The sequence below is a fragment of the Ranitomeya variabilis genome, chromosome 1 (genome assembly GCF_051348905.1).
Source record: "Ranitomeya variabilis isolate aRanVar5 chromosome 1, aRanVar5.hap1, whole genome shotgun sequence".
Taxonomy (NCBI): domain Eukaryota; kingdom Metazoa; phylum Chordata; class Amphibia; order Anura; family Dendrobatidae; genus Ranitomeya; species Ranitomeya variabilis.
The window spans coordinates 864,451,025-864,478,423 of NC_135232.1; the positions used below are offsets into that span (position 1 = coordinate 864,451,025).

General features: G+C 46.8%; 1 protein-coding gene across 1 annotated transcript in view; it reads left to right on the plus strand.

Moving 5' to 3' along the window:
* LOC143788008 (melanopsin-B-like) overlaps positions 1 to 27,399 on the plus strand; it is a 441,953-nt gene that overhangs the window by 388,005 nt on the left and 26,549 nt on the right. Inside the window, exon 6 of the mRNA XM_077277326.1 lies at positions 11,479 to 11,653. Coding sequence (XP_077133441.1) covers positions 11,479 to 11,653 — 175 coding nt within the window. The remainder of the gene's footprint in view (positions 1 to 11,478; positions 11,654 to 27,399) is intronic.

The following is a 27,399-nucleotide window of genomic DNA, read 5'->3' on the forward strand; positions in this document are numbered from 1 at the left end:
TTTAAAAAAAAAAAAGGTGGTTAGGGCCTACTAACGGCTTCTGCCCCTCCCTGGTGTTGTCCTCAACTAAATAAAGCTGAGCTTCAACCTTCCGGCTCTCATTATGTGGTTTTAAAAAAAAAAAAGGTGGTTAGGGCCTACTAACGGCTTCTGCCCCTCCCTGGTGTTGTCCTCAACTAAATAAAGCTGAGCTTCAACCTTCCGGCTCTCATTATGTGGTTTTAAAAAAAAAAAAGGTGGTTAGGGCCTACTAACGGCTTCTGCCCCTCCCTGGTGTTGTCCTCAACTAAATAAAGCTGAGCTTCAACCTTCCGGCTCTCATTATGTGGTTTTAAAAAAAAAAAAGGTGGTTAGGGCCTACTAACGGCTTCTGCCCCTCCCTGGTGTTGCCCTCAACTAAATAAAGCTGAGCTTCAACCTTCTGCTCCAAATTACCATTTTAAAAAATGCAATAGGCTTTTCCGGCCTACTAAAGGTGTCTGCCCCTCCCTGGTGTTGTCCTCAACTGAACAAAGCTGAGCTTCCACATTCTGGCTTTCGCCCTATACTATCAGATATTAAACTGCATTTGGCCTACTAGTGTGGTTAGGCCCTTGAAACAGTGTCTGCTGCTCTTGGGTTTGCTACTCCACTGAACAAAGCAATGCCGCCTGTTTAGTCCTGTTACCAATTTTGAACTGCATGTAGCCTACTTTATTCTTTGGCCCTATATCTGTTTCCTCCTCATCCTGCCCATTGCCCAGCCACTGCTAAATGAGTCTGCTGGTACATTGACCGAGACCACTACATTCCCCTTGTACTCTACACAGCCAGAATCTGTCCCTGCTGAAAGTAAGGTTCCCCTTCCCGCATGTTATACCACCTTACACAGGGACAAAGAGGAAGGTGCAGATGAAAGTGCAGGTTCCTTCATCAGGTGGGGGGGCATACTCGTTGGCGACGTCACTGGCACAGGGCCCCTCAGAGTACGCAAAAGTGTCGCTGCTGGTGGGAGGCGCCCCCGCCATGCAAACACACCGCCGTACTTTGAGGGGCCCTGTGCCAGTGGCAATGCGAACGAGTGGGCCCCCCCCCTGCTTGCTCAGGATCACAGCACTTGCAACTTTTAAATAATTACCTTTCCCTGCAACACCGCCGTGACGTAGTCCGCATTTCCTGGGCCCACGAAAAACTTGAGCCGGCCCTACTCCCCCCACAACTTTTGCCAAATGACCCCCAATTCCCTATGCCCAACTATTATTATAAAGTTAATTAAGATTGACAAGCTTCAGAAACAAGAATGGATGTTTTTGGCATTAAAATGGGCACTGTAGGTGTTTTCCTGGCCTCCACTCACTGCCGACTATGCTTCCCCATTGACTTGCATTGGGTTTCGTGTTTCGGTCGATCCCCGACTTTTAGCGATAATCGGCCGACTGCACTCGACTCGACTCTGGACAAAATCGGGTTTCCCAAAACCCTACTCGATCTTAAAAAAATGAAAGTCGCTCAACCCTAGTCCTGACTGCTCAGTGATGAGACCATGTGCGTTTTTCTCTCGAAAGTTTTCGCCCGCTGAGCGAAATTATGATGTTGGAAATCGGGAGCTCTTGGCCATGAAGTGGGCATTTGAGGAGTGGCGTCATTGGCTTGAGGGTGCTAGACACCAGGTGGTGGTCTTGACTGACCACAAAAATCTAATTTATCTTGAGTCAGCCAGGCATCTGAATCCTAGACAGGCGCGCTGGTCGTTGTTTTTCTCTCGATTTAACTTTGTGGTTTCATATCTGCCTGGGTCTAAGAATGTGAGGGCGGATGCCCTCTCTAGGAGTTTTGAGCCTGACTCGCCTGGTGATTCCGAACCTACTGGCATCCTGAAGGATGGGGTGATATTGTCAGCTGTCTCCCCAGACCTGCGGCGCTCTTTGCAGGAGTTTCAGGTGGATAGGCCTGATCGCTGTCCGCCTGGTAGATTGTTTGTCCCTGATGACTGGACCAGTAGAGTTATTTCGGAGGTTCACTCTTCCGCGTTGGCAGGTCATCCTGGAATTTTTGGCACCAGGGATCTGGTGTCTAGGTCCTTCTGGTGGCCTTCCTTGTCTCGAGATGTACGTATTTTTGTGCAGTCTTGTGATGTTTGTGCTCGGGCTAAGCCCTGCTGTTCCCGGGCCAGCGGGTTGTTGTTGCCCTTGCCTATTCCTAAGAGGCCTTGGACGCACATCTCTATGGACTTTATTTCTGACCTTCCTGTTTCTCGTAGGATGTCCGTCATCTGGGTGGTGTGTGACCGTTTTTCCAAGATGGTTCACTTGGTACCTTTGCCCAAATTGCCCTCCTCCTCTGAGCTGGTCCCTCTATTTTTTCAGAATGTTGTGCGTTTGCATGGTATTCCTGAGAATATAGTGTCTGACAGGGGTACTCAGTTTGTGTCTAGATTTTGGCGGGCGTTCTGTGCCAGGATGGGCATCGACTTGTCTTTTTCGTCTGCATTCCATCCTCAGACTAATGGCCAGACTGAGCGTACTAATCAGACCTTGGAGACTTACTTGAGGTGTTTTGTGTCCGCTGATCAGGACGATTGGCTTGATTTTTTGCCATTGGCAGAGTTTGCCCTTAACAATCGGGCCAGTTCTGCCACTTTGGATTCTCCATTTTTTTGTAATTCAGGGTTTCACCCTCGCTTTTCGTCCGGTCAATTGGAGTCTTCGGATTGTCCTGGAGTAGATGCTGTGGTTGATAGAATGCATCAGATTTGGGGACAGGTTGTGGACAATCTGAAGTTGTCCCAGGAGAAGACTCAACAGTTCACTAATCGTCATCGGCGTGTCGGTCCTCGTCTTTGTGTTGGGGACCTGGTTTGGTTGTCTTCTCGATTTGTTCCTATGAAGGTCTCGTCTCCTAAGTTTAAGCCTCGGTTTATCGGCCCTTATAGGATTCTGGAGGTTCTCAATCCTGTGTCCTTTCGTTTGGACCTCCCAGCATCTTTTACTATTCATAATGTTTTTCATCGGTCATTGTTGCGGAGGTATGAGGTGCCGGTTGTTCCGTCTGCTGATCCTCCTGCTCCTGTGCTGGTTGAGGGTGAATTGGAGTATGTGGTGGAAAAGATCTTGGACTCCCGTGTTTCCAGACGGAAACTTCAGTATCTGGTTAAGTGGAAAGGCTATGGTCAGGAGGATAATTCTTGGGTGACAGCATCTGATGTTCATGCTCCTGATTTGGTTCGTGCATTTCATAGTGCTCATCCAGATCGCCCTGGTGGTTCTGGTGAGGGTTCGGTGCCCCCTCCTTAAGGGGGGGGTACTGTTGTGAATTCTGTTTGTGGGCTCCCCCGGTGGTGTTTTATGGTAGTGCCACTTATTTGCCTTCTTCTATCCTTGATCACCTGTTGACACCCATTAGGGGAGTTTCCTATTTAAGGCTGCTTGGCTGCTGGTCTGATGCCGGCCAACAATGTATCAGTAGCATTCTGTTGCATTCTCCTGCCTCAAGATCCTGTTCAGCTAAGTTGAATTTTGTTTCTAGTTTATTCTATTTTTGTCCAGCTATTTGCAATGTGACTCTCTGTAGCTGGAAGTTCTCGTGGACTGGAATTGCCACTCCAGTGGCATGAGTTGTCACTGGAGTTTTAAAGTAATTTCAGGATGGTGTTTTTGAGTAGTGTTTTGAAGTTGACCGTGAAGTGACTCTTTCCTGTACTTCTGCTATCTAGTAAGTGGACCTCACTGTGCTAAATCTGCTGTTCATCCTACGTATGTCTTTTCCTCTTGACTCACCGTCAGTATCTGTGGGGGGCTGCTATCTCCTTTTGGGGTTCATCTCTGGAGGTAAGGCAGGCCTGTATATTCCTCTGATAGGGGTAGTTAGATCTCCGGCTGGCGCGTGGTGTCTAGGGCATCGTAGGAAACACTCCCCGGCTACTTCCAGTGTCGTGTCAGGTTCAGGTCACGGTCACTTTAGTTCCCATCACCCGAGAGCTAGTCCGTTGTTATTTTGATTTCCCTGCCATTGGGAAAATCATAACAATCAGATATGAAACTGCATTTGGCCTTCAACTTTGGTTACGGCCTACTAACGGTGTCTGCCCCTCCCTGGTGTTTGCCCTCAACTGAATAAAGCTGAGCTTCAACCTTCTGGCTCTCATTAAGTGCTGTTATTTTAAAAATTGGTGGTTAGGGCCTACTAACGGTGTCTGCCCCTCCCTGGTGTTTTTCCTCAACTGAATAAAGCTGAGCTTCAACCTTCTGGCTCTCATTAAGTGCTGTTATTTTAAAAATTGGTGGTTAGGGCCTACTAACAGTGTCTGCCCCTCCCTGGTGTTTTTCCTCAACTGAATAAAGCTGAGCTTCAACCTTCTGGCTTTCGGCCTATAGTATCAGATATGAAACTGCATTTGGCCTTCAACTTTGGTTACGGCCTACTAACGGTGTCTGCCCCTCCCTGGTGTTTTTCCTCAACTGAATAAAGCTGAGCTTCAACCTTCTGGCTTTCGGCCTATAGTATCAGATATGAAACTGCATTTGGCCTTCAACTTTGGTTACGGCCTACTAACGGTGTCTGCCCCTCCCTGGTGTTTGCCCTCAACTGAATAAAGCTGAGCTTCAACCTTCTGGCTTTCGACCTATAGTATCAGATATTAAACTACATTTGGCCTTCAACTTTGGTTACGGCCTACTAACGGTGTCTGCCCCTCCCTGGTGTTTTTCCTCAACTGAATAAAGCTGAGCTTCAACCTTCTGGCTCTCATTAAGTGCTGTTATTTTAAAAATTGGTGGTTAGGGCCTACTAACGGTGTCTGCCCCTCCCTGGTGTTTGCCCTCAACTGAATAAAGCTGAGCTTCAACCTTCTGGCTCTCATTAAGTGCTGTTATTTTAAAAATTGGTGGTTAGGGCCTACTAACGGTGTCTGCCCCTACCTGGTGTTTGCCCTCAACTGAATAAAGCTGAGCTTCAACCTTCTGGCTTTCGACCTATAGTATCAGATATTAAACTGCATTTGGCCTTCAACTTTGGTTACGGCCTACTAACGGTGTCTGCCCCTCCCTGGTGTTTTTCCTCAACTGAATAAAGCTGAGCTTCAACCTTCTGGCTTTCGGCCTATAGTATCAGATATGAAACTGCATTTGGCCTTCAACTTTGGTTACGGCCTACTAACGGTGTCTGACCCTCCCTGGTGTTTTTTCTCAACTGAATAAAGCTGAGCTTCAACCTTCTGGCTCTCATTAAGTGCTGTTATTTTAAAAATTGGTGGTTAGGGCCTACTAACGGTGTCTGCCCCTCCCTGGTGTTTGCCCTCAACTGAATAAAGCTGAGCTTCAACCTTCTGGCTCTCATTAAGTGCTGTTATTTTAAAAATTGGTGGTTAGGGCCTACTAACAGTGTCTGCCCCTCCCTGGTGTTTTTCCTCAACTAAATAAAGCTGAGCTTCAACCTTCTGGCTCTCATTAAGTGCTGTTATTTTAAAAATTGGTGGTTAGGGCCTACTAACGGTGTCTGCCCCTCCCTGGTGTTTTTCCTCAACTGAATAAAGCTGAGCTTCAACCTTCTGGCTTTCGACCTCTAGTATCAGATATGAAACTGCATTTGGCCTTCAACTTTGGTTACGGCCTACTAACGGTGTCTGCCCCTCCCTAGTGTTTGCCCTCAACTGAATAAAGCTGAGCTTCAACCTTCTGGCTCTCATTAAGTGCTGTTATTTTAAAAATTGGTGGTTAGGGCCTACTAACGGTGTCTGCCCCTCCCTGGTGTTTTTCCTCAACTGAATAAAGCTGAGCTTCAACCTTCTGGCTCTCATTAAGTGCTGTTATTTTAAAAATTGGTGGTTAGGGCCTACTAACGGTGTCTGCCCCTACCTGGTGTTTTTCCTCAACTGAATAAAGCTGAGCTTCAACCTTCTGGCTTTCGGCCTATAGTATCAGATATGAAACTGCATTTGGCCTTCAACTTTGGTTACGGCCTACTAACGGTGTCTGCCCCTCCCTGGTGTTTTTCCTCAACTGAATAAAGCTGAGCTTCAACCTTCTGGCTCTCATTAAGTGCTGTTATTTTAAAAATTGGTGGTTAGGGCCTACTAACGGTGTCTGCCCCTCCCTGGTGTTTGCCCTCAACTGAATAAAGCTGAGCTTCAACCTTCTGGCTCTCATTAAGTGCTGTTATATTAAAAATTGGTGGTTAGGGCCTACTAACGGTGTCTGACCCTCCCTGGTGTTTTTCCTCAACTGAATAAAGCTGAGCTTCAACCTTCTGGCTCTCATTAAGTGCTGTTATTTTAAAAATTGGTGATTAGGGCCTACTAACGGTGTCTGCCCCTCCCTGGTGTTTGCCCTCAACTGAATAAAGCTGAGCTTCAACCTTCTGGCTCTCATTAAGTGCTGTTATTTTAAAAATTGGTGGTTAGGGCCTACTAACGGTGTCTGCCCCTACCTGGTGTTTGCCCTCAACTGAATAAAGCTGAGCTTCAACCTTCTGGCTCTGATTAAGTGCTGTGCTTTTAAAAATTGGTGGTTAGGGCCTACTAACGGTGTCTGCCCCTCCTGGTGTTTGCCCTCAACTGAATAAAGCTGAGCTTCAACCTTCTGGCTTTCGGCCTATAGTATCAGATATTAAACTGCATTTGGCCTACTAGTGTGGTTGGGCCCTTAAAACAGTGTCTGCTGCTCCTGGGTTTGCTACTCCACTGAACAAAGCAATGCCGCCTGTTTAGTCCTGTCCTGTTACCAATTTTGAACTGCATTTAGCCTACTTTATTCTTTGGCCCTATATCTGTTTCCTCCTGATCCTGCCCATTGCCCAGCCACTGCTAGATGAGTCTGCTGGTACATTGACCTAGACCACTACATTCCCCTTGCACTCTACACAGCCAGAATCTGACCCTGCTGAAAGTAAGGTTCCCCTTCCCGCATGTTATACCACCTTACACAGGGACAAAGAGGAAGGTGCAGATGAAAGTGCAGGTTCCTTCATCAGGTGGGGGGGGCATACTCGTTGGCGACGTCACTGGCACAGGGCCCCCCAGAGTACGCAAAAGTGTCGCTGCTGGTGGGAGGCGCCCCCGCCGTGCAAACACACCGCTGTACTTTGAGGGGCCCTGTGCCAGTGCCAATGCGATCAAGTGTGCCCCCCTGCCTGCTCAGGATCACAGCACTTGCAACGTTGAAATACTTTCCTCTCCCTGCTCCACCGCCGTGACGTAGTCCATGATTCCTGGGCCCACTAAAACCTTGAACCAGCCCTACCCCCCACAAATTTGCCAAATGACCCCCAAGTTCCATTGAACAACTATTATTATAAAGTTAATTAAGATTGACAAGCTTCAGAAACAAGAATGGATGTTTTTGGCATTAAAATGGGCACTGTAGGTGTTTTCCTGGCCTCCACTCACTGCCGACTATGCTTCCCCATTGACTTGCATTGGGTTTCGTGTTTCGGTCGATCCCCGACTTTTAGCGATAATCGGCCGACTGCACTCGACTCGACTCTGGACAAAGTCGGGTTTCACAAAACCCGACTCGATCTTAAAAAAATGAAAGTCGCTCAACCCTAATTAGGACATGTAGAGAGAGAAAATAGAAAATGAAGGCATTGGCTACGATATACTCACATTGTTCAGAGGCTTGTTTGCTCCAAGGTGCTGTGGTCTGTCTGCTCTTGTTTCCAGTCTGCTGAGTAGTGACCTGCAAATGTCCACTCCCTCTCTTTATCACCTTGTATGTGGGGGTGGCTTATCAGTGTCTAGACATGTTTTTTTCTGGTGCAATGCATGCGTTCATGAACGCAAGCAAACGCATGTGCTTGTGAACCCATGCGTTCATATAGACAGCAATGCGTTTTTTTGCGCATTCCTTACGCAATCGACCACATACGTTTCCAGGCAGCAAATTGACGCCTCTAAAAATTACTACATGTTGCATTTCCACGACAAACCGCAGACAACGAAACGACGCATGCGTCGTCAAACGCAGCAAAACACGAACGATCGCAGACGCATGCATCCCTAATGTTAAATATAGGAATACACAACGCATGCGGATATTTGCGGAAGAAACGCTGCGGACACAACCGCAAATGTGAAACCAGCCTAATAAAGAAAAAAATCCCTTCTGACTTTTAATCCCCTACCTCTTCATCACCTGTAGCCGGTCTAAATTTACCTTGCTGAAACCAAGACATGACAGATCTAGTCAACTACTATCCATGGAAGTTAAATCATCATGAATGGCTCTGGACTTTTGTGCCTTGTATTTAAAGAAGCACTACATTTTTTGTTCTTAATATATTGCAATCACCATATTATATAGTACTGTGTACTTACAGTCTCTCATATTGCCCTTTTACCCAGCTAATTATTTTCTCTCTTCCCTATATAGAAACAGGAAGTCTCTTGTCCCTGCATTTATCATCGCCCTCTTCAACTCTTGACCCAGCTGCTACCTCCTTCTCTCTGCCAGGAACTTTTGCTGTGACTCATGAGTCATAAGGGGAATATTGACCTCATGTTTCTTCATTGAGCTTAGGGCTGTCCCACACGTCCAGATAATTCCGGTACCGGAATAAATCGGTACCGGAGTTATCCGTGTCCGTGTGCCTGGGAACTCACGGAGGCCATACCTGCGGCACACGTGTGCTGCCCGTATGGCGAGTGGGTACCACACGGAGCGTGTGGTACCCACTCTGCATGGTGCTGAAGCTGCTGAAGCTGCGATTCATATCCTCTCTGCAGTAACGTTTGCTGCAGAGAAAATATGAAGAATAGTGTTAAAAATAAAGATTTAGGTGTCCGCCGCCCCCCCACCCCCTGTGCGCCCCCCCGCTGGTCAGAAAATACTTACCCGGGTCCCCCGTCGGCTGTCGCTCCTTCTTGGTCTTGCCGCGGCTTCTCCTGCATGCGGTCACGTGGGCCCGATCATTTACAGTCATAAATATGTGGCTCCACCTCCATAGGGGCGGAGCCGACTATTCATGATTGTAATTGATCGGCCCCACGTGACCGCATACAGTAGGAGGCGCGGCCAGACCAGGAAGGAGCGAGTAAGTATTTTCTGACCAGCGGGGGGGCGCACAGGGGGTGGGGGGGCGCACAGGGGGTGGGGGGGTGGCGGACACCTAAATCTTTATTTTTAACACTATTCTTCATATTTTCTCTATAGCAAACGCTGCTACAGGGAAGATATGAATACCGGCTTCAGCACCATGTGGGGGGGACAGCGCTTACTGTAGCGCTGTCTCCGGCACGCACACGGACCCCAGACGGAGAATGTCCGTGTGAGGTCCGTGTTTTACGCGGACCCATTGACTCTATTGGGTCCGTGTAAAACGTGCGCTCCCACGAACACTGACATGTCTCCGTGTTTGGCACACGGAGACACGGTCCGCACACGGTCCGCAAAAAATCAATGACATCTGAACAGATGCATTGATTTTTATGGGTCTACGTGTGTCAGTGTCTCCGGTACGTGAGGAAACTGTCACCTCACGTACCGGAGCCACTGACGTGTGAAACCGGCCTTAGAAGGATTCAGCTAGTCAGTATTTTTCACATCATGTCAGAGTCCTAATAGAAAAGTGATGAATTTACTGAGTAGAAAGGCAAAATAAGGGATTATAAGTACACAGTGCTATATAATATGATGACTGAAATAAATTAAGAGGATACAAATTTTGATGATAATGTTTCTTTAACCTTTTTCCCACCTTAGACGTATAGCTACATCTAAGGTAGGCTCCCACTGTTTGCTGCAGGCTCCAGCGATGATCCCGCAACTTTTCTGGCGCATGACAGCTGATCTGATCAGTTGACATGTGCCCCTAGGGGTATGTTTCCACGGTCAGGAAACGCTGCTTGTTTGACGCTGCGCAGAGCTGCAGCGTCAAACAAGCAGCGTCCAGATGTTCCAGCATAGTGGAGGGGATTTTATGAAATCCCGTCTCCACTATGCGTGGAAACCCGCACGCGGCGGCCCTGCGACTCCGGACATGCTGCGCGTCTTTTCAGATCGCAGCATGTCCGTACACCTTGCGGGGACGCAGCATCCCCGCAAGGCATATCACAGGGCCCTATGGGACAGAGCGATCATCCCGGATGTGAAGAGTTAACACATCCGGCATGATCGCGTCCCAGAAAGGGGGCGGGGCTTAGTGCCGAGCGGCTTTGCCGCTGCGGCGATACCGCCGGCCATCCTGAACGTGGAGACATAGCCTAACAGCCGCAGGAAGAATCACAATCCACCTGTGGCTGTTAACATGTTACATGCCGCTGTCAATCTCTAACAGCGGCATTTAACATGCTTGTGCTGGAAGCGTGTCATTAATCCCGTCCATCGGCACCCATGTCACATGACCGCGGGTCGCCGATGGGTTGGCATGAAAACCCGGGGTCTGCAGGAGATCCCTGTGGTTATCATTGCCGGATTGCTATGAGCGCCACCCAGTGAGCATTTTAATGCCCAAGTGATCATTTTAGCTACATAGAGCCCTGCTCTGTGTAGCATAAGCGATCGGATGATTGCAGCTTCTAGTCTCCCATGGAGACTATTGAAGCCAGTGTAAAGAGAGAAAAAAAAGTTTTTAAAAATATAAAAAAAATTAAAGTTTAAATCACCTCCCTTTTGCCCCATTCAAAATAAAATAATAAAAAAATTTAAAATGCACATATTTGGTATCGCTGCATTTAGAATCGCCCGATCTATCAATATATAAATCAAATTAAACCGATTGGTGAACGGTGTAACGAGAAAAAAGTTTAAACGCCAGAAATATGTTTTTTTGGTCACCGCAACATTACGTCTACACCAAAATGGTATCAATAAAAACGTCAGATCAGAGTGCAAAAAACAAGCCCTCACCCAGCCCAAGATCATGGAGATGCTACAGGTCTTGGAAAATGGCAACTTTATTTTTTTTTATTTTTTTTTTCACCGCTTAAATAAAAAAAAACCTAGACATGTTTGGTATCTATGAACTCGTAATGACTTGGAGAATCATAATGTCAGGTCAGTTTTAGCAATTAGGCAAACCAAAAAAAAGCAATTGTGGGATTGCACTTTTGTGCAATTTAACAGCACTTTGAAATTTTTTCCCGTTTTCTAGTACACAACATGGTAAAACCAATGGTGTTGTTCAAAAGTACAACTCGTCCCACATAAAACAAGCCCTCACATGGCCATATTGATGGAAAAGTAAAAAAGTTATGGTTCTGGGGAGAAGGGGAGCAAAAAACGGAAACTCAAAAATGGGAAAACCCAAGGTGCTGAAGGGTTAACTGAAGCGGTTACGTAGCCAAGCATGTAGTAAAAGAAAAACTGACTGGCAAAAGCATCACGTCCTTTAAATTAGAACTGCTATAGAATATAACACCTCACACTCCAGCTGATTTAAGTCTTTATAGGCATATTAAGAAATATTTGTATAGAAAATACTCTGTAAACTTTGTGAATTTCATACAGGTACCAATTAAAACTGAAGTTTGTATGATAAATAATAAAAAGTAATTTGTCTTTTCAGGGAAACTATTCACAAGACTGTACCTTGTCTTCGATTCCTCATCAGACTACCAAAAAAAGACAGTATGTCTACATGCAATTTTGACTCTTCATTTAGAGGGTCGCTCTACAGCCGTCAATCACTAGCCTTAAGGAAAAAGAACAGTTGCATTTCTACAGTATCTACTGCAGAAACAGTGAGTTCAGCTTTTTGCATCACACCATCTAGTGGGCATTGTAGGTATTACTGGGATAGCTGAACAGAGCATGTGTAGCAGCAGTGTAAACAAAACATCATACTTACTGTAAAAATGTATATATCTATGCATTTCTTTCTCTTCCAGTTATTTTTGACACTGCAGTAATACACTATCTGAATACAGTTTTTATATTATTTTGGCACATCATTATATATAGTGTATATTTAAGTCCTATTATTCAACAATTGTTGAAATTTATCACCTTCTAACAAGGCAATGACAGTAAGCAAAGCCTTTAGGGTTCTCCAGCAAATATCGATTAGGCCTCCTTCACATGGGCAAAAAAAATGGTATGAGTGTCATCAGTGTCATGTGTCTGAGTTTCATCAGTTTTTGGTGTGTGTGTCAGTTTTTATGATGAGTGTTTCATCAGTGTTTTTCACATATGGATAAATAAGTTGTTGTTTTTTTTAAATAAAATGGGGGTCCGTCTTAGGCCGGGGTCACACTAGACCGTAATACGGACGAGTGCTATGCGATAAAAAATCGCATAGCACTCGGCCCAATGTTAATCTATGGTGCAGCTCCCATCATCCGATATTTTCTCCACCGTATTTCGGATCCGAGGGAACTCGCAGCAGGCTGCGATTGTCAGCGTATCTCGGCCGAGACTCGCCAATGAAAGTCTATGGGTGCACGAAAAAATCGGATTACACACGGAGCATGCGTGTACATTGCGAGAAATACGCAGCGGTGTTCTATAGAAAAGCCGGTAATTCAATTGCCGGCTTCTCATTTCTCCTTCACAAACCCGACATGATATGAGACATGGTTTACATACAGTAAACCATCTCATATCCCCCTTTTTTTTGCATATTCCACACTACTAATGTTAGTAGTGTGTATGTGCAAAATTTGGCCGCTGTAGCTGCTCAAATAAAGGGTTAAATGGCGGAAAAAATTGGCGTGGGCTCCCGCGCAATTTTCTCTGCCAGAGTAGTAAAGCCAGTGACTGAGGGCAGATATTAATAGCCAGGAGAGGGTCCATGGTTATTGGCCCCCCCGTGGCTACAAACATCTGCCCCCAGCCACCCCAGAAAAGGCACATCTGGAAGATGCGCCTATTCTGGCACTTGGCCACTCTCTTCCCACTCCCGTGTAGCGGTGGGATATGGGGTAATGAAGGGTTAATGCCACCTTGCTATTGGAAGGTGACATTAAGCCAGATTAATAATGGAGAGGCGTCAATTCTGACACCTATCCATTATTAATCCAATTGTCTGAAAGGGTTAAAAAAGACACACACACATTATTCAAAATGATTTTAATGAAATAAACACACAGGTTGTTTTACTATTTTATTGTTCTCTCAATCCATCAGAACGCCCTCGCTTGGCAAAATAATTAACCCTCAAGATACATACCTTCCGATGATCTTTCACGTCCAACGAGGTAATCCATCTGAAGGGGTTAATTATTTTACAGCCATGAGCTGCGCTAAAGCACTCGCTTGTGGTTGTAATCCCCGGGTAATGAAAGGAAATCTGAGTGATCTTTACTTACATTGAGTTGCGGTGATGCGCCCTCTGGTGGATGTCCTCATGAACTGCAGCCTGGGAACTTTTTCCCACGCTCGAGCTCATATGAGGACATCCTGCAGGGGGCGCATCACCGCGACTGAAGGTAACTATAGGTCATTGACCTACATTTCCTTCATTCGCCGGGGCTTACAAGCACGAGCACAGCTGCATTAGCAGGGCTCCTGCTTGTAAAATATTTTAACCCCTTCAGATGGATTACCTCGTGGGACGTGACGGTTCATCTGAGGGTATGTATTTTATGGGTTTATTATTTTGCCAAGCGAGGGTCTTAAAATGGATTGAGAGAGCAATAAAATACTAAAACAACCTGTGTGTTTATTTAATTAAAATACTTTTTCATCATGTGTGTGTGTGTTTTTTAACCCTTTCAAACAATTGGATTAATAATGGATAGGTGTCATAATTGACACCTCTCCATTATTAATCTGGCTTAATGTCACCTTACAATAGCAAGGTGGCATTAACCCTTCATTACCCCATATCCCACCGCTACACGGGAGTGGGAAGAGAGTGGCCAAGTGCCAGAATAGGCGCATCTTCCAGATGTGCCTTTTCTGGGGTGGCTGGGGGCAGATGTTTTTAGCCACGGGGGGGCCAATAACCATGGACCCTCTCCTGGCTATTAATATCTGCCCTCAGTCACTGGCTTTACTACTCTGGCGGAGAAAATTGCGCGGGAGCCCACGCCAATTTTTTCCGCCATTTAACCCTTTATTTGAGCAGCTACAGCGGCCAAATTTTGCACATACACACTACTAACATTAGTAGTGTGGAATATGCAAAAAAAAAGGGGATATGAGATGGTTTACTGTATGTAAACCATGTCTAATATCATGTCGGGTTTAGGCAGGAGAAATGTGAAGCCGGCAATTGAATTACCGGCTTTTCACAGATATCGCGCTGAATGAAATATAAATACAGAAAATATATATATGTGTCTCAATGACATATATACACTCACCGGCCACTTTATTAGGTACACCATGCTAGTAATGGGTTGGACCCCCTTTTGCCTTCAGAACTGCCTCAATTCTTCGTGGCATAGATTCAACAAGGTGCTGGAAGCATTCCTCAGAGATTTTGGTCCATATTGACATGATGGCATCACACAGTTGCCGCAGATTTGTCGGCTGCACATCTCAAAGATGCTCCATACAAGGCAGGATGGATCCATGCTTTCATGTTGTTTACGCCAAATTCTGACCCTACCATCCAAATGTCGCAGCAGAAATCGAGACTCATCAGACCAAGCAACGTTTTTCCAATCTTCTACTGTCCAATTTCGATGAGCTTGTACAAATTGTAGCCTCCGTTTCCTGTTCTTAGCTGAAAGGAGTGGTACCCGGTGTGGTCTTCTGCTGCTGTAGCCCATCTGCCTCAAAGTTCGACGCACTGTGCGTTCAGAGATGCTCTTAGGCCTACCTTGGTTGTAACGGGTGGCGATTTGAGTCACTGTTGCCTTTCTATCAGCTCGAACCAGTCTGCCCATTCTCCTCTGACCTCTGGCATCAACAAGGCATTTCCGCCCACAGAACTGCCGCTCACTGGATTTTTTTTCTTTTTCGGACCATTCCCTGTAAACCCTAGAGATGGTTGTGCGTGAAAATCCCAGTAGATCAGCAGTTTCTGAAATACTCAGACCAGCCCTTCTGGCACCAACAACCATGCCACGTTCAAAGGCACTCAAATCACCTTTCTTCCCCATACTGATGCTCGGTTTGAACTGCAGGAGATTGTCTTGACCATGTCTACATGCCTAAATGCACTGAGTTGCCGCCATGTGATTGGCTGATTAGAAATTAAGTGTTAACAAGAAGTTGGATAGGTGTACCTAATAAAGTGGCCGGTGAGTGTATATATATATATATATACTGTATATATGTTTTCCCGAACATTTGAGCCCATAAATCCATTAAATGTCGGTTTTGCAAGCCTGCGAGAAAATCTCGCAGTACGGATGCCATACGGATTACATACGGAGGATGCCATGCGCAAAATACACTGACACACCCTGCCTACGGATGACATACGGATCACTATTTTGGGGACTTTTCTACGTATTACGGCCGTGAAAAACGGACCGTTTTATTATACGTTAAGTGTGTCCCCGGCCTTATAGTCAGAATTTAAGGTAGTTTTCAGGGGGGCAGCAGCGATGGAGCAGGGTCACAGGAGGCAGGGTCGCTGCTGCAGGAAGCCGGCAAAGGCAGGGGTGGGTGGGGCGATGCTGCGGACCCCAGGCTGGGAGGAGGGGTTGCTCTGCTGGTGTGAGGCTATGGGCCAACTGTGCTTCAACAAGATGTTGGTGGTGAGGCAGGAGCAGAGTTCCTGCTCTGCCCATTGATTTCTCACTAGTGAGCTTCAAAAAAATGGCTGCTGAAGGCGGCGTATGCACAGATTTAGATCTCAGCTTATCAGCATATGGGCAAGCACACTGTTGCTGTCAGTCTTTTTTACAGGCCCAACCATAGACTTCTTTTGATAATTTTCTTCTGGAACACCCATAAAACAATGGACATCTCCATTCTTTTTGCAGAAATATACCGTCTGACATGTGAACAGATATAATGAGTATGCGTTCTATTCATATCATAGATAGAGGACGTACATGAAAAAAAGGTGTCTGAATGAGGTGTATAGGGAGGGAATACTGGGGGCCTATAACCTGTAATCAGACTAAATCAGTGCTTTGGTGGATACCATGGTGTTTTTGGCTACATGCCCCACCATTCACCATTTGGGTCATTCTCCCACAAGCGTAAAACCAGAGTTAATGCAGGCCACAGGCCCAAATAAGTTTGCTACCTGCATCACTGCATGGTACAGATAAAAGAAGACCTCCTAAAAGAGAACAGCTGAGAATATAGGAGAGCATGTACTCATCACAGATTAGATACAGAAGAATGGTGTAGCCCTGTCTCCTGAGCTGTGCACTTCTAAAAGTTTTTTGAGCATTTTGTGGGGGTCTCAGATCCCACACTATGCTGCCCTTTATTTATAATGAGCCCAGCTCAGACCACTTTGAGGCAGTGACCGGTGTGTCAGGTAGGGGTCGCTGTATGTTCTCCCCAGGATGTGCACGGAGGCATATGGAGGCCATGAGAGTACATTGCAGTCACAGGCATAGCTGTGATTGCAATGCAGATTTAAAAAATAAGTGTTAGTCTTGGGCATGTTAGTATCCAAGGAGGAGTTGGGAAAACCTGCTCTGGGGTTTTGTATCTTGAAACAGACTGCAGAATGGTAGTTGTGCAGTCCGTTTCATTCCAGGCCCGGGTTTTCATGTGGCTGAAGGCCACAGATCCCAGTTAAAATCCCTGCAGTAAAGAGTTTGGATGTGTCAGGGTCAGAGTCAGTATCAGTCTGGTGTTGGCTAGAGGGCAGAGTAGTCAGCTCTGCAGAGCTCCTGTGTGAGGCAACACAGGCAAATGGAGCCAAGCAGCCAGTGAAGCTGAGATGCCTGGCACCCACAGCATGCACAGCGGTGCAGTCACCCACGGTAACTAGTCAGAGGAGGACTGGAATGTTTGATGACTGTAAATTGAAGAATATCATTTATTGTGTAAAGCTGTGAGTAAAGAGACATTAACACAGTGGTGCAGTCACCCACGGCAACCTGTCAGAGGTGGACTGGCATGTTTAGCAACTGTAATCCGGAGGGTATGGTTCCCGGCAGCAATCCGGAGGATAACAGGTAATATGTAGTGCTGTGAATTGGACATTAATAGTGTAAACTTGTGTGAATAGGATATTAATGCTGTAAAGTAAATGCATTAAAAAGACTGGTTTGGAACTTTGTTGGGTCACTGGCTCCTCACTGCATAAGTGTGCTATCGGTGCACTACAGTGTTCATTTGCTAACCCTGAGTGGGCGGATCCCTGTTATCACAAGAACTGTACTTTGTGCTATCATTTTGTTTTGTTTTTCCTGTTTGCCCAAAGGGCCGTGTTTATCCCCTTCCCGACCTGTGACGCAGATCGGGTGAAAGGGTTAACTCCAATTTCACCCGATCTACAGGGACAGGGGGAGTGGTACTTTAGCCCAGGGGGGGTGGCTTTACCCCCACGTGGCTACGATCGCTCTGATTGGCTGTTGAAAGTGCAACAGCCAATCAGAGTAATTTATAATATTTCACCTATGAAATTTGGTGAAATATTACAATGCAGCCATGGCTAATGCTGCAATATCATTGGCCATGGCTGGAGACCGCGATCTGACCCCCCCACCAACTGACAGCGGCGATCTGCCGCCGCTGTCAGTCTTTCCTCCCCTCCGTTTTGTGCTCTGCTGCCCTCCGCTGCTTTTCTCTTCCCTCCTCTCCCCTCTGGTGGCCCCCCTGCTGTCCGATCCCAGCCCGCGTACTACTGGAGTCCCGGGGACCCTCCCGGTGTCCGTCTGGCATCTTCAATGGGCGCCGCCGTCTTCCAAAATGGCGGGTGCATGCGCAGTGCGCCCGCCGAATCTGCCGGCCGGCAGATTCATTACAGGTACATTTTGATCACTGTGATAGGTTATATCACAGTGATCAAAATAAAAAATAGTAAATAAAGCCCCCTTTATCACCCCATAGGTATGGAAAATAATGAAATAAATAAAATATATTTATTTTTATTTTTCCACTAGGGTTAGTGTTGTGAATTCTGCTTTTGGGTTCCCTCCGGTGGTAGTAGGTGGTAATGCAGTTGTCTCTGGGTTGCAGTCCTGGTCAGGTGTGTCTGCTGATTGCAGTTCTGACTGGGGTATTTAGGTGTGCAGGATTCATTAGTCCTTGCCAGTTGTCAATTGTTGTTGGGAGGTGTTGGACCTCTGCCTGGTTCCTCCTGTCTTTCTGCCAAATCAGCAAAGATAAGTGTCTGGTTTTTTTTTCCTGTGGCAAACATGCTGTGTGCTTCACAATTCAGTGCTATTCTTTGTGTTTTCTTGTCCAGCTTAGATTGTGTCAGTATTTTCTCAGTCTTGCTGGATTCTCTGGAGTGGCAGATATACATTCCATGTCTTTAGTTAGATTGTGGAACTTTTTGTATTATCTGTTGTGGATATTTTTGGAAGGGTTTTAATACTGACCGCCTAGTAATCTGTCCTATCCTTTCCTATTTAGCTAGAGTGGCCTCTTTTGCTAAATCCTGTTTTCTACCTGCATGTGTCTATTCTTCTCCTACTCACAGTCATTATTCGTGGGGGGCTGCCTATCCTTTAGGGGTCTGCTCTGAGGCAAGATAGCATTCCTATTTCCATCTATAGGGGTATTTAGTCCTCCGGCTGTGTCGAGGTGTCTAGGGTTTCTTAGGCACACCCCACGGCTACTTCTAGTTGCGGTGATAGTTCAGGATTTGCGGTCAGTACAGGTTCCACCGACTCCAGAGAAAGTTTTCATGCGGCTCCAAGGTCACCGGATCATAACAGTACAACTGGCCAATAATGAGTTAAATGCATCTCAGAAGAAGGGAAGAAAGGTGTTGAGCCATTTTTTTTTTGCAGTCTGTTTTGTCTTCTCTTCCCTCTTTATTTATGGGTGGCTGAGGAGTCTTGTGCCAGCATGGATGTTCAGGAATTAGCTTCTCATGTAGACCAGCTTGCTGCTAGGGTACAGGATATTTCTGATTATATTGTTCAGACTCCTGCTTTAGAGCCGAAGATTCCTACTCCTGATTTGTTTTTTGGTAATAGGTCCAAATTTTGGGGTTTTAAAAACAATTGTAAACTGTTTTTTGCTCTGAGACCGCGATCCTCCGGTGATTCCATTCAGCAGGTTAAAATTGTCATCTCCCTGCTGCGTGGCGATCCACAGGATTGGGCATTTTCCCTGGAATCTGGGAATCCGGCCTTGCTTAATGTAGATTCCTTTTTTCAGGCTTTAGGATTATTATATGATGAACCGAATTCTTTGGATCAAGCGGAGAAAACCTTGTTGGCCCTGTCTCAGGGTCAAGAGGCAGCAGAATTGTATTGTCAGAAATTTAGAAAATGGTCTGTGTTGACTAAATGGAATGATGATGCTTTGGCGGCAATTTTCAGAAAGGGTCTTTCTGAATCCGTTAAAGATGTTATGGTGGGGTTTCCCACGCCTTCCGGTGTGAGTGATTCTATGTCTCTGGCCATTCAGATTGATCGGCGTTTGTGGGAGCGTCAAACTGTGCGCGCTGTGGCGTCGTCCTTAGAGCAAAGTAGATTTTGAGTTTGCCAGGCATTGTGGTTTTACCTTGCAGCCTTTGCAGAACCCTATTCCTTTAAGGGGGATTGATGCTACACCTTTGGCTAAAAATAAGCCCCAGTTTTGGACACAGGTGACCATGCACATGGCGCCAGCCCATCAGGAAGATTGTCGATTTCTGGTGTTGCATAATTTGCATGATGTTATCGTGCTGGGTTTCCCGTGGTTGCAGGTACATAATCCTGTGTTGGATTGGAAATCTATGTCTGTGACTAGTTGGGGTTGTCAGGGGTTCATAATGATGTTCCTTTGATGTCAATCTCCTCTTCTTCCTCTTCTGAAATTCCAGAGTTTTTGTCTGATTTTCAGGATGTATTCGATGAGCCCAAGTCCAGTTCCCTTCCACCACACAGGGACTGTGATTGTGCGATTGACTTGATTCTAGGCAGTAAGTTTCCTAAGGGCCGACTTTTCAACCTGTCTGTGCCTGAACATACCGCCATGCGGAGTTATGTTAAGGAGTCTTTGGAGAAAGGGCATATTCGGCCATCTTCTTCACCGTTGGGAGCAGGTTTTTTTTTTGTTGCTAAGAAGGATGGCTCCTTGAGACCTTGTATTGATTATAGCCTCTTGAATAAGATCACGGTCAAGTTTCAATACCCTTTACCTTTGCTTTCCGATTTGTTTGCTAGGATTAAGGGGGCTAGTTGTTTTACGAAGATTGACCTTCGGGGGGCATATAATCTTGTTCGTATTAAGCAGGGTGATGAATGGAAAACTGCGTTTAATACGCCCGAAGGCCATTTTGAATACCTTGTGATGCCATTCGGGCTCACTAACGCTCCATCTGTTTTTCAATCCTTCATGCATGATATCTTCCGGACTTATATTGATAAATTCTTGATTGTATATTTGGACGATATTTTGATTTTTTCCGATGATTGGAAGTCTCATGTGGAACAGGTCAGGATGGTATTTCAGATCCTTCGTGACAATGCTTTGTTTGTGAAGGGGTCTAAGTGTCTCTTTGGGGTGCAGAAGGTTTCTTTTTTGGGCTTTATTTTTTCTCCCTCATCTATGGAGATGGATCCGGTTAAGGTTCAGGCCATTCAGGATTGGATTCAACCCACATCCATGAAGAGCCTTCAGAAATTTTGGGGTTTTGCAAATTTTTATCGCCGGTTCATTGTTAACTTCTCCAGCATGGTTAAACCCTTGACTGATTTGACGAAAAAAGGCGCTGATGTGGCGAATTGGTCCTCTGCGGCTGTCTCTGCCTTTCAGGAGCTTAAACGCCGATTTACTTCTGCTCCGGTGTTGCGCCAACCAGATGTTTCTCTTCCGTTTCAGGTTGAGATTGATGCTTCTGAGATTGGGGCAGGGGCCGTTTTGTCTCAGAGGGATTCTGTTGTTTCTTTGATGAAACCGTGGCCTTCTTCTCCCGCAAGTTTTCGCCTGCTGAACGCAATTATGATGTCGGCAATCGGGAGTTGTTGGCTATGAAGTGGGCATTTGAGGACTGGCGACATTGGCTTGAGGGAGCTAAGCACCGTATTGTGGTCCTGACCGATCATAAGAATTTGATTTACCTCGAGTCTGCTAAACGGCTGAGTCCTAGACAGGCTCGATGGTCCTTGTTTTTTTTCCCATTTTGATTTTGTGGTTTCGTATCTTCCGGGTTCTAAGAATATTAAGGCTGATGCCCTTTCTAGCAGTTTTTTGCCTGATTCTCCTGAGGTCCTTGAACCGGTCGGCATTCTGAAAGAAGGGGTGGTCCTTTCTGCCATTTCCCCTGATTAACGGTGGGTTCATCAGGAATTTCAGGCTGATAGACCTGACCGCTGTCCTGTGGGGAAATTGTTTGTTCCTGACAGATGGACTAGTAGAGTGATTTTTGAGGTTCACTGTTCTGTGTTGGCTGTTCATCCTGGTATTTTTGGTACCAGAGATTTGGTTGGTAGGTCCTTTTGGTGGCCTTCGTTGTCACGTGATGTGCGTTCTTTTGTGCAGTCCTGTGGGACTTGTGCGCGGGCCAAGCCTTGTTGTTCCCGTGCTAGTGGGTTAATTTTGCCATTGCCGGTCCCTGAGAGGCCCTGGACGCATATTTCTATGGATTTTATTTCTGATCTACCGGTTTCCCAGAGGATGTCGGTTATCTGGGTTGTTTGTGACCGGTTTTCTAAGATGGTTCATTTGGTGCCTTTGCCTAAATTGCCTTCCTCTTCAGAGTTGGTTCCGTTGTTTTTTCAGCATTTGGTTCGTTTGCATGGTATTCCGGAGAATATTGTGTCCGACAGAGGTTCCCAGTTTGTTTCTAGGTTTTGGCGGGCCTTTTGTGCTAGGCTGGGCATTGATTTGTCTTTTTCTTCTGCATCTCATCCTCAGACAAATGGCCAGACCGAGCGAACTAATCAGACTTTGGAGACTTATTTGAGATGCTTTGTGTCTGCCGATCAGGATGATTGGGTGGCCTTTTTGCCATTGGCTGAGTTTGCCCTTAATAATCGGGCTAGTTCGGCTACTTTGGTTTCGCCTTTTTTTTGTAATTTTGGTTTTCATCCTCGTTTTTCTTCTGGGCAGGTTGAGCCTTCTGACTGTCCTGGTGTGGATTCTGTGGTTGACAGGTTGCAGCAGATTTGGGCTCATGTGGTGGACAATTTGGTGTTGTCTCAGGAGGAGGCTCAACGTTTTGGTAACCGTCGTCGGTGTGTTGGTTCCCGGCTTCGGGTTGGGGATTTGGTTTTGTTGTCTTCCCGTCATGTTCCTATGAAGGTCTCTTCCCCTAAGTTTAAGCCTTGGTTTATTGGTCCTGTGGTATAGTGACCCCTGTGGCAGCTAGGGGGCGCTGTGTGTGCTCCTTGAGATATGCATTGAGGCATATATATGGTGTGCAAGGACCTGTGGTGATGTCACGCTCACCTGACTAGCCATGTGACAGGTACCTGGGTGTGGTTACACCTATGTAAAGGAGGTGTGTGGAGCACATGGTGGAATGTGAGTGTTAGTGGGTAAGTGTCTGTCAGGGTGGACACACTTCCGTGTGTCCTGGCAGGACACTGCAAAGTGGCCTGTGTGCTGGACGGTCCCAGGTGGGGACAGACGTCCTGGAAGCACACAGTGACTATTCCAGGCTGGAGAGCCTGCGTGCTGGACATAGCACGGATGGTTGGTGTTGGAGGCTCCGGCGAGTGGAGTCGTCCTGGAAGCACCTGGAGACCGTAGACCTGGGAGGTCTGTGTTGAGGACCTGGGACTGACCTGAAGTCAGTGTGAGTGAGAAACGTCTGATGGATACCTCTGTGGAGAAGAGGGATCCGGGAAACCTGTGCGGCACCAACAGGTAATGGGAAGGAACCGTGTGACACTGACCGGGGTCAGAGTGAGAGACGTTGTGTATGGGCACCTCGGAGGCCAAGGGGTGTCCAGGAACCCGTAAAGGTTGCCAACGGGTAACGGTCCGAAAACCGTGTATAATGCTGATCGGGGTCAGAGGCGAACTGTGGTAAAGATGAATATATGCAGACTGTGTTCAAACTGTTACCAAGTTCCTGTGGATGTGGTTTATGTTGTGTAAAATAAACCTAAAAGACTGTGTTTTGATAGAAAACCATGCCCGAGTGCTTTAATCCCGTGCCAAGCGAGTGTCCCCCAAGACACGTAGTAGGCGCTATGCTACAATTGGTGGAGAATGCGGGCAAAATGGTTCCCTATGAAGCACATGTGCGGTGCTGGCTAAGCCAGAGGAGTCGACGGTCTGACAACCGTGTGATACTGATTGGGATCAGTGAGCAAAATGTGTTTGTGCTGTAATGATGTAACTCGGCGGGGTTACGAAGGTGACAAGCGTCTTGTTGTGGATCGGTGAGTCCATGAAGGGGAAAAGCGTCTTGCTGTAACTCAGCGGGGTTACGAAGGTGACAAGCGTCTTGCTGTGGATCGGCGGGTCCACGAAGTCTGCAGTGGAGCCGTCCAGAGCATTGTGGAGTGCGGCTGCACTTGCAGCAAGAGGTTCAGCAGCGGCTTGTGATTGCCAGCAGGAGCTGGTGAAGTGTTGAGAAAAAAAAAAAAAGAACATTTTTTTTTTCTCTGTGCAGACTCTTAAAGGGCCAGTGCGACCCAAAGAGACATGTTTTTTTTTTTCTCTGTACTGTGTGAACTGGTACTGTTGGGTGTACCCCAGGGAAGGAGCTGGTGTCCCTAAAATGGGCGGAGTCCAAAAAGGGGGGTGGAGTTCCGCCAAATGGTGGTTTCCAAAAGATGGTTGTTAAAAGGGGTGGAGTTCCGCCAAATGGTGGTTTCCAAAAGATGGTTGTTAAAAGGGGTGGAGTTCTGCCAAATGGTGGTTTCCAAAAAAGGGTGGAGTTCTGCCAAATGGTGGTTTCCAAAAAAGGGTGGAGTTCTGCCAAATGGTGGTTTCCCAAAAGGGGGCGGAGCGTCCCAAAAGGGTGATGCAGTCGGACTGTTGTCCGGGGCAAATGAATTGTTGGGTATGGTGGTTGGTGCTGAGAGTGCCCCTGTGGCTGATGGTCCTGGGTTGGGCGTGACCGGGGAAGAAGGTGGACGATCCCAACTTACGGACATGACATTGGTGGGAGACCTTGTTACAAAAATGTTGTGACTTGTCGGCTAAAGCTCAGGGTTTACATGTTGACTGCTGGGGGCGGGGAAAAGACCTGACAAAGGTGTGATGATGAAGATGGTGTGTGATAAGTGTTCAACCCTACGGGTTTGAACAGAGGGGGGGAATATGTGGTATAGTGACCACTGTGGCAGCTAGGGGGCACTGTGTGTGCTCCCTCAGATATGCATTGAGGAATATATATGGTGTGCAAGGACCTGTGGTGATGTCACGCTCATCTGACTAGCCATGTGACAGGTACCTGGGTGTGGTTTCACCTATGTAAAGGAGGTGTGTGGAGCACATGGTGGAATGTGAGTGTTAGTGGGTAAGTGTCCGTCAGGGTGGACACACTTCCGTGTGTCCTGGCAGGACACTGCAAAGTGGCCTGTGTGCTGGACGGTCCCAGGTGGGGACAGACGACCTGGAAGCACACAGTGACCATTCCAGGCTGGAGAGCCTGCGTGCTGGACATAGCATGGACGGTTGGTGTTGGAGGCTCCGGCGAGTGGAGTCAACCTGGAAGCACCTGGAGACCGTAGACCTGGGAGGTCTGTGTTGAGGACCTGGGACTGACCTGAAGTCAGTGTGAGTGAGAAACGTCTGATGGATACCTCTGTGGAGAAGAGGGATCCGGGAAACCTGTGCGGCACCAACAGGTAACGGGAAGGAACCGTGTGACACTGACCGGGGTCAGAGTGAGAGACGTTGTGTATGGGCACCTCGGAGGCCAAGGGGTGTCCAGGAACCCGTAAAGGTTGCCAACGGGTAACAGTCTGAAAACCGTGTATAATGCTGATCGGGGTCAGAGACGAACTGTGGTAAAGATGAATATATGCAGACTGTGTTCAAACTGTTACCAAGTTCCTGTGGATGTGGTTTATGTTGTGTAAAATAAACCTAAAAGACTGTGTTTTGATAGAAAACCATGCCCGAGTGCTTTAATCCCGTGCCAAGCGAGTGTCCCCCAAGACACGTAGTAGGTGCTATGCTACAGTCCTTATAGGATTTCTGAGATTATTAATCCGGTGTCTTTTCGATTGGTGCTTCCGGCCTCTTTTGCTATCCATAATGTCTTCCATAGATCTTTATTGCGGAAATATGTGGTGCCCGTTGTTCCCTCTGTTGATCCTCCGGCCCCTGTTTTGGTTGATGGGGAGTTGGAGTATGTGGTTGAGAAGATTTTGGATTCTCGTTTTTCGAGGCGGAGGCTTCAGTACCTTGTCAAATGGAAGGGTTATGGCCAGGAGGATAATTCTTGGGTTTTTGCTTCTGATGTCCGTGCCTTTCATCTGGCTCGTCCTGATCGGCCTGGGGTTGCTGGTGAGGGTTCGGTGACCCCTCCTCAAGGGGAGGGTACTGTTGTGAATTCTGCTTTTGGGTTCCCTCCGGTGGTAGTAGGTGGTAATGCAGTTGTCCCTGGGTTGCAGTCCTGGTCAGGTGTGTCTGCTGATTGCAGTTCTGACTGGGGTATTTAGGTGTGCAGGATTCATTAGTCCTTGCCAGTTGTCAATTGTTGTTGGGAGGTGTTGGACCTCTGCCTGGTTCCTCCTGTCTTTCTGCCAAATCAGCAAAGATAAGTGTCTGGGTTTTTTTTCCTGTGGCACACATGCTGTGTGCTTCACAATTCAGTGCTATTCTTTGTGTTTTCTTGTCCAGCTTAGATTGTGTCAGTATTTTCTCAGTCTTGCTGGATTCTCTGGAGTGGCAGATATACATTCCATGTCTTTAGTTAGATTGTGGAACTTTTTGTATTATCTGTTGTGGATATTTTTGGAAGGGTTTTAATACTGACCGCCTAGTAATCTGTCCTATCCTTTCCTATTTAGCTAGAGTGGCCTCTTTTGCTAAATCCTGTTTTCTACCTGCGTGTGTCTATTCTTCTCCTACTCACAGTCATTAGTCGTGGGGGGGTGCCTATCCTTTGGGGGTCTGCTCTGAGGCAAGATAGCATTCCTATTTCCATCTATAGGGGTATTTAGTCCTCCGGCTGTGTCGAGGTGTCTAGGGTTTGTTAGGCACACCCCACGGCTACTTCTAGTTGTGGTGTTAGTTCAGGATTTGCGGTCAGTACAGGTTCCACCGACTCCAGAGAAAGTTTTCATGCGGCTCCAAGGTCACCGGATCATAACAGGTTAGGGTTAGAACTAGGGTTAGGGTTAGGGCTAGGGTTAGGGTTAGGGTTATGGCTAGGGTTAGGGTTGCAATTAGGGTTAGAATTAGGCTATGTGCACACGGTGCGGATTTGGCTGTGGATCCGCAGCGGATTGGCTGCTGCGGATTCGTGGCAGTTTTCCATCACGTTTACAGTACCATGTAAACCTATGGAAAACCAAATCCGCTGTGCCCATGGTGCGGAAAATACCGTGCGGAAACGCTGCGTTGTATTTTCCGCAAAATGTCAATTCTTTGTGCAGATTCGGCAACGTTTTACACCTGTTCCTCAATAGGAATCCGCAGGTGAAATCCACACAAAAAACACCGGAAACCCGCAGTAAATCCTGTGGATTTTTCAAAAATGGTGCGGAAAAATCCACACACAAATCCGCAACGTGGGCACATAGCCTTAGGGTTAGGGCTGGAACTAGATTTACTGTTGGAATTAGGGTTAAGATTAGGGTTAGGGGTGTGTTGAGGTTAGAGTTAGGCTTGTTGTTAGGGTTATGGTTAGGGTTGTATTTAGGGTTGGTTGTGTGTTGGGGTTAGGGTTGGGATTAGGGTTAGGATTAGGGTTAGGGGTGTGTTGCGGTTAGGGTTGTGGTTACGGTTATGGTTAGAGTTGGGATTAGAGTTAGGGGTGTGTTGGGGTTAGTGATGGAGTTAGAATTGAGGGGTTTCCACTGTTTAGGCACATCAGGGGTCTCCAATCACGACATGGCGCCACCATTGATTCCAGCCAATCTTGCATTCAAAAAGTCAAATGGTGCTCCCTCCCTTCCGAGCCCCGACGTGTGCCCAAACAGTGGTTTCCTCAAACATATGGGGCATAAGCGTACTCAGGAAAAATTGTACAACAATTTTGGGGGTCTAATTTCTCCTGTTACCATTGGAAAAATAAAAAAATGGGGGCTAAAAAAATTATTTTTGTGGGGAAAAAAATATTTTTTATTTTCACAGATCTGCGTTAGAAAATTCTGCGAAGCACTTGGGGGTTCAAAGTGCTCACCACAAATCTAGATAAGTTCCTTGGGGGGTCTAGTTTCCAAAATGGGGTCACTTGTGGTGGGTTTCTACTGTTTAGGTACATCAGGGTCGCTGCAAACACAACGTGACGCCTGCAGACCATTCCATCAAAGTCTGCATTTCAAAACGTCACTAGTTTCCAAAATGGTGTCACTTGTGAGGGAGTTCAAATGTTTAAGCACACAGGGGC